We start from the raw sequence: 12689 nt of genomic DNA on the forward strand, positions 1-12689 counted from the left end.
TTCTTTTGCATATAAATCATGCTTCATCATGAAGGGGCTCCTAAAAAAAAAAGGAAGAATTGCCTCACCCACTGCTGAGGGCCACTGTGGGATGGAACAGGGCAGCTGTAGTAGGTAGGTATCCCACCGTAACAGAAAGTGCCATGGGATACTTAATGACCACACATGGTCTGGGTTTCTGTTTTACAACTCATCAGAAACTCTTTACAGCACCATCTTTGATCAGAGTTCAGAACTTGAGCATATTCCCAGGCTAGCAAAGGCCAAGGAACACCTATATAACACTTTGGTAACCACACTACCTAACTTTACACATCTTTGATGAGCTCCAAAGGAAGCTACATCTAGCCCCTCTTAGCTGGAAGGATGTCTGCCTATGAGCTTGGTGGAAAGAAGTAAATGGAGAAGACAATCGCAGTCTTCCTTGGGGTAGGGGTCTAGGAGGGTCATTTTGTGGTAGCTTTTCTTGTCCACATGATAGGAGAATATTTCCTGCTCTTTTGTCCTATTAAAAATGTATTCAAAGAACATTACAGCTTGGACATGAAAGTGGTTAGTTCCCTTCTCAGGAGAGCAGAGTTCTCTTGAGAACATCTACTGACAACATGGGGTTAGCCGCAGTTTTCTGTGTCCCATTGGTTATTGAGAAGGGGAAATGTGATATAAAGCAAAGAAAGACTTCTGTCACTTTTTATTTTACAAAGTGTCAATCAAAATGCAAGACAAGTAGGATGTTTGGTTTCAGTGAATAACAATGCCTGACACATTCAGAACTGCCCTTGTAGAAATCCTGATACCTAGATTAAACCTGCCCCTCGATCTGGAGATGGCAATTCCCTCCTGCTGGGCTGATTTCAGTGATACGCAAATGCTTGGCTTTCTCACCTCGTGATTTTTCCCTCTTCTCTCCCCCTCTGTCCCTTCCCGGCTGAGAACAACCTCTCTGAAGAGATGTGTAAACCTAATATCTGACCTTGGCCCCTCGCACCAGTAGGCTGTGTTCAAACCCTATTCTTACACTAATAAGAGAATCTTAAAAGAAAGCTGTGCCAAGGGGATAGGCATAGCTTTCCAAACAGCTTTTACTCACCCAGGGCTGTAATATCCCCTTGGAAAGCTTGAAATTACCATTACCTAGAGTTATTTTATTTCCCTCCATTGCTTGGCACAATGCCATAAGTGTCTCATCAACGGGAGCTCCATCCACTGTTCACGCTTCTACGAACAAGAATTAAACCATTATGGCCGGGGATGAGGCAAGAAGTACATAGGAATTCTGTTAAGGTTTCAGATACATAAAAAAGCCAGTGAAAATGGGGGTGTGCCATTTATCTTGTAGAGATGGCTACCAGCTCCCCCTGGTTTTAGGTTGCTTAACACTTTCCATTATAAAGAATTTCTGTTACCTTTTTGAGACGGTGGCGTGCAGCAGGCCTTTGAAATTTGGCAGGAAGTAAGCCTGGGGGCCAGAGAAGGGCCTTTTCTTTGGCTGCTGAAATTCTGTTCAGGTTTGACGGAGAGAAATAACTTTGGGAAATCACCATTTCCCTTCTGTAGTTCGTGTTCGTGCGGAACATGTGGGCAACATGCCACGGTGAAGGTGAGTGTTCTAATGTAAGGCTGGGCCCCCACACTGCACTAAACCCAGCAGCGGAGAATGTCTCTCTGCAAAGAGAATTAGGCCAAACTCTTCCTGACCACTGTATTCCAGACACAGCACACAGTCTCAGTGGCCCATTTCCCCTCTCTGGGGCACTACATGGAGAAGGGTTCCAAGGAATTTCACACACCCATACACTTACATCTACATACCTCCCAGGGAAAGGGGAAGAGAGAGACAAGCTGGGCTTTCCCCCAACCAAGTCTTCCTTCTGGATTCAGCACATAGCCCCAGTGGCCCACCTGGAAACCCACCCCTCTGGTGGCACCACATAGGGAAGAAGGTCCCCTAGATATTCAAGGAAGGAGTGGGGAGAAGCTGGGATGGTCCTGTAGCTCAAGGCATGCTATGGTGCTGAATGATCAGGGTTCAAACCTTGCTCCTGAGGCACGATGAAGATGGTATTGCAGTTGCACAAAATAGATTCTCCCCTGCCCCTTTTTTAAAGACCTAATGAGTTACATACAAAAAACTCAAACATTATTTATGTTGCAAAATCAAGCAGTCAAAAGCTAGGAAATTCCAGAATTTAGATGCTAAGACATTAAATGCAAAGTTTGGCTTATAGCCACATGTTCTTCATTTTCAGGGTGTCCTCTTGAGACACCCAGTGCCTGGGTTGCAGAGGTACTGAGCACTCAGCTGCTGTTAGTCATTGGGAGCTGTGCATGCTCAACCCCTGTAGCATTAAGGTTGTGTGGGCTGGAAGAAGGAGCAAGGGGTTGGGAGGTGCTTAGCTCTAATTCTGCCTCTGCTACTGAGTCACCATTTGGCCTCAGGCATGTCTCTTTGTGTCTGTTTCCTGGGGTATAAAATGCAGATGGCAATACTCTTACCTCACAGTGGAGATGAATTATTAATATTTGTGAGGCACTCAGATCCCATGGCAATAAGCGCCCTAGAAAAGTCAATGAGGAAATGACTAATTCTGTAATCATTGCATTGTATGCAATAAACAAGGCAGGGATCACTGAATGATGAGGATAACAATATTCAGCTGCTTCATTCCGTGAGCATCATCCATCTTTTGCACTGAATGAGACCAGGGGTTTCTGGAGGGAAAACAACATGTGATCACGTAATTGAAGACTCTCTTCATTCTGATTCATACACACAAGGTTGCTTAGGTAACCTAAATTCTGGTATTTGCAAGCTTTCAACTGCTTGAGCATAACCTAACATTTTTAAAGTATAAAGCTTTTTGTATATAATTTATATAGCATTGCTGGTGTACATAGTATAGCCCTTCACAATAGAGAGCACACCAAACAAAGAAGTACAACCCTGCCCAATAGGGCTTCTGATATAAAAGGCATGCATGAATACAGTGCAAAAGAATGGAGACTAGAAGGAACATTCTTAGGCAGCGAGGGTTCCTCTACATTGGAATAAAAGACCCATGGAATGTCTGTGGCTGGCCTGGGTCAACTGACTTGGGCTCACTGGGCTCAGGCTCCGAGGCTAAAAATTGCACTGTAGATGCTTGGGCTTGGAGGCTGGACTTTGGCGTCCCAGAGCTCGGGTTCCAAAGGTCTACAAAGCAATTTTACAGCCCTTCAACCCAAGCTGGCCGAACAAGGGTTTTTAGTTCCCATGGAGATGTACACTTAGTGCAGGGGTGGGCAAACTTTTTGGCCTGAGGGCCACATCTGGGAATAGAAATTGTATGGCGGGCCACAAGTGTTCACAAAATTGGGGTTGGGGTGTGGGAGGGGGTGAGGGCTCTGGTTGGGGGTGCGGGCTCTGGGGTGGGGCTGGGGATAAGGAGTTTGGGGTGCTCTGGCCTGAGATTGAAGGGTTTGGAGAGAGGGAGAGGGATCAGGGCTGGGGCAGGTGTTTGGGAAGGGGTGTAAGTTCCAGCTGGGGGTGCGGGCTCTGTGGTGGGGCTGGGGATGAGAGGTTTGGGGTGCCGGAGGGTGCTCCAGGCTGGGATCACGGGGTTTGGAGAGCAAGAGGGGGATCAGGGCTGGGGCACGGAGTTGGGGTGTGGGGAGAGGCTCAGGGGTGCAGGTTCCAAGTGGTGCTTACCAGAAGCAGCTCCCGGAAGCAGTGCCATGTCCCTTCTTCGACTCTTACATGGAGGCGCGGCCAGGCAGCTCTGCACGTTGCCCCATCCGCGGGCACTGCCCCATCCGCGGGCACTGCCCCATCCGCGGGCACTGCCCCATCCGCGGGCACTGCCCCATCCGCGGGCACTGCCCCATCCGCGGGCACTGCCCCATCCGCGGGCACCGCCCCTGCAGCTCCCATTGGAGCACCAGAGGGGGCCATTGGAGCGCATAGGAGCTGGACCATGAGGACCATGTGGCTGCTTCCGGGAGCCACGTGGTGCGTCCCCCCGACCCTGCGCCCCGCCTGGAGCTCTAGAGCAGGGCCATGCCATATCATGCGGCCCCCAACCCTGCGCCCCAGCTGGAGTGCCGGAGCAAGGCAAGCCCCAGACCCGCTCCCTAGCAGGAACTCGTGGGCCAGCTTAAAGTGGCTCGTGGGCTGAATCCATCCTGTGGGCTGTAGTTTGCCCACCCCCGCCTTAGTGGCTACAGTCCAGATGAAAACTGTTTAACGATACCTTACTTCTATCACCAGGGGTTGTATTGAGCTGGTTGCTTCTCAGCAGTATGTTCCAATAGCAGATTTCTGGATCTATCAGTTTAAACTTCCATTTAAAAAAGGGCCGGGGGGGTGGGGGGGAGGAACTTTGCTGGGAAAATACTTAGAATGTGACCCACTGCAGTCCTGAGTGTGCAGACAGACATGATGAAATAGCTTGGTGGACAAGATGCTTAAATCACCTCCCCCTGCAGATGAAGCAGGCCCTAAACTCAGCAGAACCACTGTGATGGTGCTCTGCAGGGGAGGGGGCAGACTGCTTGAAGGGACTCCACATAGAAGAGTCTGGTGTGGCTAGGGCAGTGCAGAGCAGTGGCTGTTTAGCCTGCTACTAAGTGACTCTATACAGCTCCTGTGTAGTGGGTGTACAAGTGTTGCTGCATCTGCTCCCAAATTTCAGGGTTGTAGCTATAGCACACTGTATTACTGGACTGGAGGGAGGATTCCTTCTTCCCATACTCCCCCTCTCCTCCTTCAGTCCTCTGTACAAAGCATCTGGTCCTAAGAGATATGACCTGCCCTCCCTCATCTCACTGTGGAGTGTAAGCTGTCACTTTCCAAGTTACCGTATATACTCATTCATTAGCCCGTTCATTTATAAGCCAACCCCCCCAAGATGGATAGGTAAAAATTGTAAAAACTGTATGACCCTTTCATAAGCCAACCCTAAATTTCAGGGGGTTGCAAACTTTGGCTCCCGGCCCGTCAGGTTAAGCCGCCGGCGGGTCGGACATTTTGTTTACCTGGAGCGTTCACAGGCACGGAGCCCCTCAGCTCCCAGTGGCCGCGGTTCTCCGTTCCCAGCTAATGGCTGGGAACATTAGCTGGGAACGGCGAACCGCAGCCACAGGGAACTGAGGGGCTCCATGCCTGCAGATGCTCCAGGTAAACAAAATGACAATGTATTAGATATTCAATTCAATGATGTCATGGAGTTTAAAATCATCAAATTTTGGTGTAGACCCATTTATAAGTTGACCGCTGCTCTTTGAGTCACATTTTTACCAAAAGTATTCGGCTTATGAACGCGTGTATACGGTATGTCAGGATTAACTATTTCATTGGTGATCATTTCAAGTAATACCATCCAGTTACCCTGGGATCATGGGTGGAACTGTAGCACCATCACTCCTCTGCATGTGTCAGAAGATATGTGTATGTCAGAGATTACAAGAGAGGGTGTGGGTAACCCACTGTGGTAAAAAGTAAAGCACCTGAATTTATTCAGGCACCAAAGTGTTTTATTAAATATGAACAAACTTCCTCACTAGGATTGAGATGTTGATCTGGATTTAAAGGGAGAAGTGATGGACTCTTCTCCCCTGCATTCAGTGTTTGAGTAATGTAAGAACATTCGCTTCGGTTTGATATTTTTTTTTTGCTATCCAGATTAGTGGAGGAGGAACACCTTCAGAATAGGATGGGTTCCTCATTTGATAAGTGGTGGTAGTGGAGAGCATATCAAAGACTCTGCATGCTGCCAGCAATAACTAAGCTGCCAGAGGAGATGAACTCATAAGCAGCAAAGATCCTGTTTTCATTCCGATTTCCTCATTTTCTATTTTTTTCCCCCGTCCATGGTTATTGATTATACTGGCAGAAATGTAGCAGAACTGTCTTCGGTTTTCCACGAGGCCTTGAAATGCATTTGCCCCTTCTAAATTGACAGGTCACCATGTTGTCAGTTTGCTGCCCCACCTCCTTATGAGGCACCGTGCTTCAACTGCTCGGCCTTAGTTTTCCCCAGCAAGGTTTTCAGGCAGCTCTGATGGCTTCTGGCAGAGCCTTTTGGCCAGGTTACTACAAAAATACACTCTCACACCTCTCTCTCTCTCACTCACACAGAGCAGGGTCCAAAGTCAGTACGAAAACAAACACAAAATAAGACTCTTTCTGCCAGCTGGGTTTAGCTCTGAGGCTATTTCATCTGCCTGCCCTCCCTTCTCTAGACTCAGCTCTTAGAGCCTGCTTTTTCCCTCAAATGAGACAACTGTGTTATCTGAGGCAAAAATCCCCAACCTGGGCATTGCTCTTATCAAATTAGATGTCTTTAAGTCACCAGGGCCTGAAGAAATGCGTCCTAGAATACTCAAGCTGACTGAGGAGATATCTGAGCTATTAGTGACTATTTTCTAAAACTAATGGAAGATGGGAGAGATTCCAGAAGACCGGAAAAGGGCAAATATAGCGCCCATCTATAAAAAGGGAAATAAGGACAACCCAGGAAATTACAGACCAGTCAGCGTAACTTCAGCGTAACCTGAAAGATAATGGAGCAAATAATTAAGCAATCAATTTGCAAACACCAAGAAGATAAAGTGATAAGTAACAGCATGGATTTGTCAAAAATAAATTTTGTCAAACCAACTAAATAGCTTTCTTTGATAGGGTAACAAACCTGGTGGAGGGGGAAGTGGTAGATATGGTATGATCTTGATTTTAGTAAGGCTCTTTGATACTGTCTCGCATGCCATTCTCATAAACAAACTAGGGAAATCCAACCTAGATGGAGCTATTATAGGGTGGATGAATAACTGGTTAGAAAACTGTTCCCAGAGAGTAGTTGTCAGTGGTTCACAGTCATGCTGGAAGGGCATAATGAGTGGGGTCCTGCAGGGATCCGGTCTGGTTCTGTTCAATATCTTCCTCAATGATTTAGATAATGGCATGGAGAGTACACTTATAAAGTTTGCAGAGGGGTTGCAAGTGCTTTGGAGGATAGGACTAAAATTCAAAATGACCTGGACAAACTGAAGAAATGCTCTGAAGTAAATAGGATGAAATTCAATAAGGACAAATGCAAAGTACTCCACTTAGGAAGGAAAATGGGAAATGACTGCCTAGGAAGGAGTATGGCAGAAAGGGATCTGAGTCATAGTGGATCACAAGCTAAATGAGAAGAGTGTTAACACTGTTGCGAAAAAAACAAACATCATTCTGGAATGTATTCGCAAGAGTATTGTAGGCAAGATAGAAGTACTTCTTCTGCTCTATTCTGCACTGATTAGGCCTCAACTGGAGTATTGTGTCCAGTTCTGGGCACCACATTTCAGGAAAGATGTGGATAAATTGGAGTGAGTCCAGAGAAGAGCAACAAAAATGAATAAAGGTCTAGAAAACATGACTTACATGAGAAGATTGATAAAACTGGGTTTGTTTAGTCTGGAGAAGAGAAGACGAGAGAGGACTTGATTAACAGTCTTTAAGGCCTTAAAAGGTTGTTATAAAGAGGAGGGAGAAAAATTGGTTCCAGTTAACCTTTGAGGATAGGACAAGAAGCAATGGGTTTAAATTGCAGCTACGGTTGGACATTAGGAAAAACTTCCGAACTGTCAGGGTGGTTAAGCACTGGAATAAATTGCCTAGGGAGGCTGTTGGAACCTCCATCATTGGAGGTTAAGAGTAGGTTAGACAAACACCTGTCAGGGATGGTCTAATACTTAGTCCTGGCATGAGTGCAGGAGACTGGACTAGGTGACCTTTTGAGGTCCTTTCTAGTCCTATGATTCTATAATTGATTTGAGTGGGAGGAAACCATGTTCTCTCTCCATATCAAGTTGTGCAGGCTGACTAACCCATCTGGACCTTAGAAAAAGAAGAAAAGCAATAATGAAGTGACCGTGTGGGGAGACATAGGATTAAGGACTTTATGGGCCTGTCTAGAGAGGTGTCCACACTTGAAGCAATTTACAAGTGGCACTGCTATGGATGTGTCTTAGGGTATGTCTACACTGAAAAGAAAGAGGGGGAAAAAAAACCCATGGCAGCATGTCTGCACCCAAATTTCAGTGTAGATGTTCCTGCTTGGACTGGAGCCAAGGCTTTGAAACCCAGCAAGGAGGGAGTGGGTCTCAGAGACCAGACTCCAGCCTACATGGGAACATCTACATTTATTTTTAGCCCTGTAACATGAGCCCTCAGAGCCCAAGTTAGTTGACCCATGGGTTTTGGTTTTTGTCTTTTGCTGCATAGACATGCTCTACTTACCTTATTTTCTAAGTCTGTTTCTTTTGACCCTTCCTCAACTTGGTGGCTAACTTAGGTATTGGAATAAAACCTAGCATTCAGCAACTGCACTAGATTTAGTAGGGGTGAAACCCAGGCAGTGGAGCGTCATTGCTGTATTATGGTGTTTCTTCCCATTTCTAGAAACAAAAGACTTCTCAGAAGCCAGCAGGAGGAACTACGAACATGCGCCACATTTTCAGCTGATTTTTGCAAAGTCAGTACTTGCACAGTTGGAGTCTTCCTCTATGCAACATCTTCATGATGGTTTCTCTCCTTTCCCCTTTTCCTCCAGTTTGCCCCCGTCCGCCGGAGCCTGAGAATGGAGGCTACAAATGCCATCCAACTCCTTGCAGTGACCCTCTGACATCTGACAGCGTCATAGAGTATGTATGTGATGAAGGCTACATGCTAAAGGGAGATTACAAATACTTGACATGCAAGAATGGAGAATGGAATCCAGCCATGGAAATTAGCTGTAGGCTAAGCCAAGGTGAGTAATGCATTACAGCAAGTAAGGAAGGTAGCTTCCATTTTAGACTGTCTTCTCTATTTATTATATATTTTAATATTTGATACCTGTATTGCGGTAGTGCCTAAAGAACGCAACAAGATTGGGCCCCTTGTGCTAGGTGCTGTACAAACAAAATCAGTGGTAATCCCAGCTCACAGTGTAAAAGCACACCACCTCTCCTACATTCCTCCTTTCAAAGTCCAGCCCATGTTCTTTAACAGAGAAACATGGCCTGTGAAGATGTGCTTCTGGATGCAGATCTCCATCATGGTTTGAGTGGCGGCTCCTGTATTAGCCTGCTGAGACAATAGATTCCATCTTGCCATATTAGAGATAAGGGGGCAGTAAGCTGCTCTATCATGTGCGCTTTCAGTGCTGCTCCTCTGGCTCCTGGTAAGCTGACAATACATCATCCACCTTGTCTTGTCTCGCTAATATCCTGGGGACCAACAATATTGCAGACTGTGTCTGTGTCTGTCTGTTTTTAGTTCTTCACCAGTGCTTTCTAACACCCATTTTTGGAGGGGCTGCTTTATTTGCTTTTGGAGCTTGCAGTCTGCTGCAGCGCAGAGCTCCATGGTGCTGTTTGGCCTGGCCTGGCCTGATGGATGTTGCTGCTGATTTCTGTTTTCTTTCTTTCCAAATGGAAATTGACAGCTTTTGTTATGTGAGGCTTTCCCAAGCTGGACAGGAATTCCTCTCCCATGACAGGAAAGTAAAGCAGTCTGCAGAAAAATATTTGTTATACAGCTGTAATTTTATTGTCTATGTTTAAGGATTTCTGGTTTTAAAAAACATACATACCCAATAAAAGCTGATGGAGGGAGGAGCCCATATACTGGTGGAATGACTCAGCAGCAACAATTGGAGTCAAATTTTTCCTCCGGGATTAGAGTTTATAACACATTTTGCTTTCTGGCTTAACTTAATCAGAAAGCAAACAGAAAAGCACCCCTTCTTGGAGTTCACCTGAGCTCTGTGGCCACTAGAACCTACTGTACTATTCCCAAAGATGCCCTTTTCCCTCCTGGCCACTCTTACAGCCCTTACTCTGAGCATCTGTGCCAGGGGAGGGGGAAGTGGAATTCACCTGCGACCAGGTAGAACCTGAAAGCGCTCTGAGTTCAGTGTGGGATTGTAAGAATTACTCTGTTCTTTCCCATTCCACTTCCTCCCTCAGTCCCAGTCCATGCAAGAAAACCCTTCACCGTGACAACTCGCCATGCTTGGACAGCATTCCTGCATGATGGCATTTTGCCCACTCCAGGACTGCAAGTAGCAATGTGAATGGCAATGACCACACGGCTCTTCTCTAGTATCACCGGGGATGGGTTAATACCACACATGGCCTGGGTTGACCAAAATATAGGGCCTCAAGTCACTGGTGGAAGGGTAGTGACTTGAAAAAGCCAGTGAGAAATGAGGAAACTGTGTTAAGACCATGGGCTTCAAAGCAAACAATCACATCTTAATCCATCTTCGGGTGTCGCACCGCTTCACAGAAAATGCAGCCATACAGGAACATGATGTGAAGATCTTGTCTACACTAAGTACCTATTAGTGGGTGTGACCCTAGAGGACATAATGAATTGTAGCAAAATGGAAGTTTTGCTTAACTGGGGTTCAGTTAAATGGGGATGTCCTGTATATGAAGCATGTAAGAGCATTGGCCAGTGGACCTACAAGCATTGCGGGGAGGGTTAGTACACAAGACTTTAGTCATCACTTAAATGGGTTAGGGGATAGAAGGAACATACAGGCAATTACACAGTGTAGAGAGGGAGAAGACCTCTTAGGCTGTCTGAGTTCATCTCCCTGCCAGTACAGGATTATTCCCTACTACATGTTTGTTAGGCTATGTCTACACTAGCACTTACTGTGGGACCTACCTAAGCGCCGGTGTAGAGAGCGCTATGTTGGCTTCTCCTGCCGACATAGCTACCGCTGCTCAGCTTCCTTGTCACACTTTACCTGTGCTAACACAAACCATGGTGATTCCACTACTTTCCTTGGGGTAGACTCTTCCACTGGCTAAGAATTCCTGTTAACAGGGAGCTTTTCCTGCTGTTCAGCCTAAAACACCCCTTCTGTCACGCTAAACAATTCTCTTCCTTCCTTATTGTCATCAAGCCTCTTTGTAGTTGTCACAGAGTGTGGGGAAGTTTGGGCCCTGCACCCCTCTTCCTGGGATTCACTGTGACTCTCAGCCAGCCAGTAAAACAGAAGGTTTATTGGACAATAGGAACACAGTCTAAAACAGAGCTTGTGGGTACAACCAGGACCCCTCACTCAAGTCCTTCTGGGGGGCAGGGAGCTTAGACCCCAGCCTTGGGGTTCCCTGCGTTCCACCACCCAGCCCAAAACTGAAACCAAGCCCCCCTAGCAGGCTCTTTCCTGCAGCCTTTGTCCAGTTTCCCAGGCAGAGGTATTACCTCCCCCATCTCCCCCCTGGCTCAGGTTACAGGCTCTCAGGTATCCCATCTCCAATGAAACTCCCCTGCCACATTCCCAGGTCAACACTCCCCCTTCCCTGCTGCGTCACAGTTGTCACTTAGCCAAACTAAATGTATGCATTTAACTCATCCTCTCCTAAATCAGCCCCTTTAGCCTCCTTCCCCCCTTCTATTGCTCTTCCCTGACACTCCCTCCATTTTTCAGAGGACCCTTGTATGTACCTTCTTCACATGATGGCTGTTCTGAGGCATGAACCGTTTAATTTGTTTCTTTTGGCTTTGTAGATAAAGATTCGCCCCCGACAATCGGGGTCCCCACCCTCTCCATAGTGGCCTCCACAGCAAGCTCAGTAGCTCTGATCCTTCTCTTAGTTGTGCTGTTCGTTTTGCTGCAGCCAAAGCTGAAGTCTTTTCATCACAGCAGGTGAGCTCAGTGGGGGAAAAGTTTCAACAGAGGGCAGGGGCTGGGGGATGTAATATTTATTTACATGTGCAGTCCACAAGGGTGTTGGGTTTGTCTCCTCTCTGTCATCTTAACCCCATCACTCTTCTTTCCTTTCTCTGTCCTGTTCTTCTGTTTTTCTCTTATTTCCTTTTTTCATCCTTTTGTGCTTTTCTTCATCACTCTTTCTTCAAGTCTGTTGCTTTGTTGGGGTCTGCTGGGTTTCTGTATAATCTCCTCATGTCGTGTTGAGCAGGGTCTGGTTTTAATGGCCATAACTTCTCATCCCTTTCCTTTAAATAAATTTACTGCTGGCAAAAGATGCCATCGGGTTGATGACACAAGAAAAGAGACTGTTCTTATTCACAGAATAGATGTGATACTGGCAATCTTACCACAGGCTTCCACTGCCCTGCCAATGTACCTCAGCTCTTATCTGGAGAGGGTTTAGTCTCCAGCTCCTGTCAGGCTTTGCTCTGTCCATTAAAACTTCCCGTTGTTGACATCAGTCAGCACTAATGTGTGCTGGTGTTTTTTTGTGATGTGAACATAGTCTATTGGAAGCTTGGCGTGACCCCCCAGATTCACTTCCCGTAGGACAGCATACTGAATAGAGTTGAGGAAAGGGCTATCCCCTGCCCTCTTTAAACCATGGCCTCACAAACTCAGGACATAGTGGAGCTGTGATTTTTTTTTTTTATTTCCCCCCACCCCCCATGCACCCATTACTTTTAGCTGCCCCACTTACGCATCTCCAGTGGCGAGGCACAGGCAGTATTATGGGTGGGAAGAGGTCTGTGGGTGGCACAAAGTGTCCGTGGGCTTCAGGAAACACCGCATTTGTGCACTGTGAAGCAGTGTGCCCAGCACTTGTGAACTGCTCCTCCTGGAGATCCCCTGAACTTGGATACAGTAATGGTATTGGGTGGTGCTCTGCTTCTCATTTTCTGTGGCTACTGTTCTCCCATTCCACCTGATCTATTTGCTATTCTATTTCTGTGCTTC

The 12689-nt window shown here is 46.7% G+C and overlaps 1 protein-coding gene across 1 annotated transcript in view; it reads left to right on the top strand.

The window, feature by feature from the left end:
• Window positions 1–12689, top strand: part of SUSD6 (sushi domain containing 6) — a 113399-nt gene that overhangs the window by 91759 nt on the left and 8951 nt on the right. Inside the window, exons 3-4 of the mRNA XM_037900302.2 lie at window positions 8571–8768; window positions 11528–11666. Of these exons, the coding sequence (XP_037756230.1) occupies window positions 8571–8768; window positions 11528–11666 (337 nt within the window). The remainder of the gene's footprint in view (window positions 1–8570; window positions 8769–11527; window positions 11667–12689) is intronic.

The sequence above is a fragment of the Chelonia mydas genome, chromosome 6, assembly GCF_015237465.2.
Source record: "Chelonia mydas isolate rCheMyd1 chromosome 6, rCheMyd1.pri.v2, whole genome shotgun sequence".
NCBI classification, from domain to species: Eukaryota; Metazoa; Chordata; order Testudines; family Cheloniidae; genus Chelonia; species Chelonia mydas.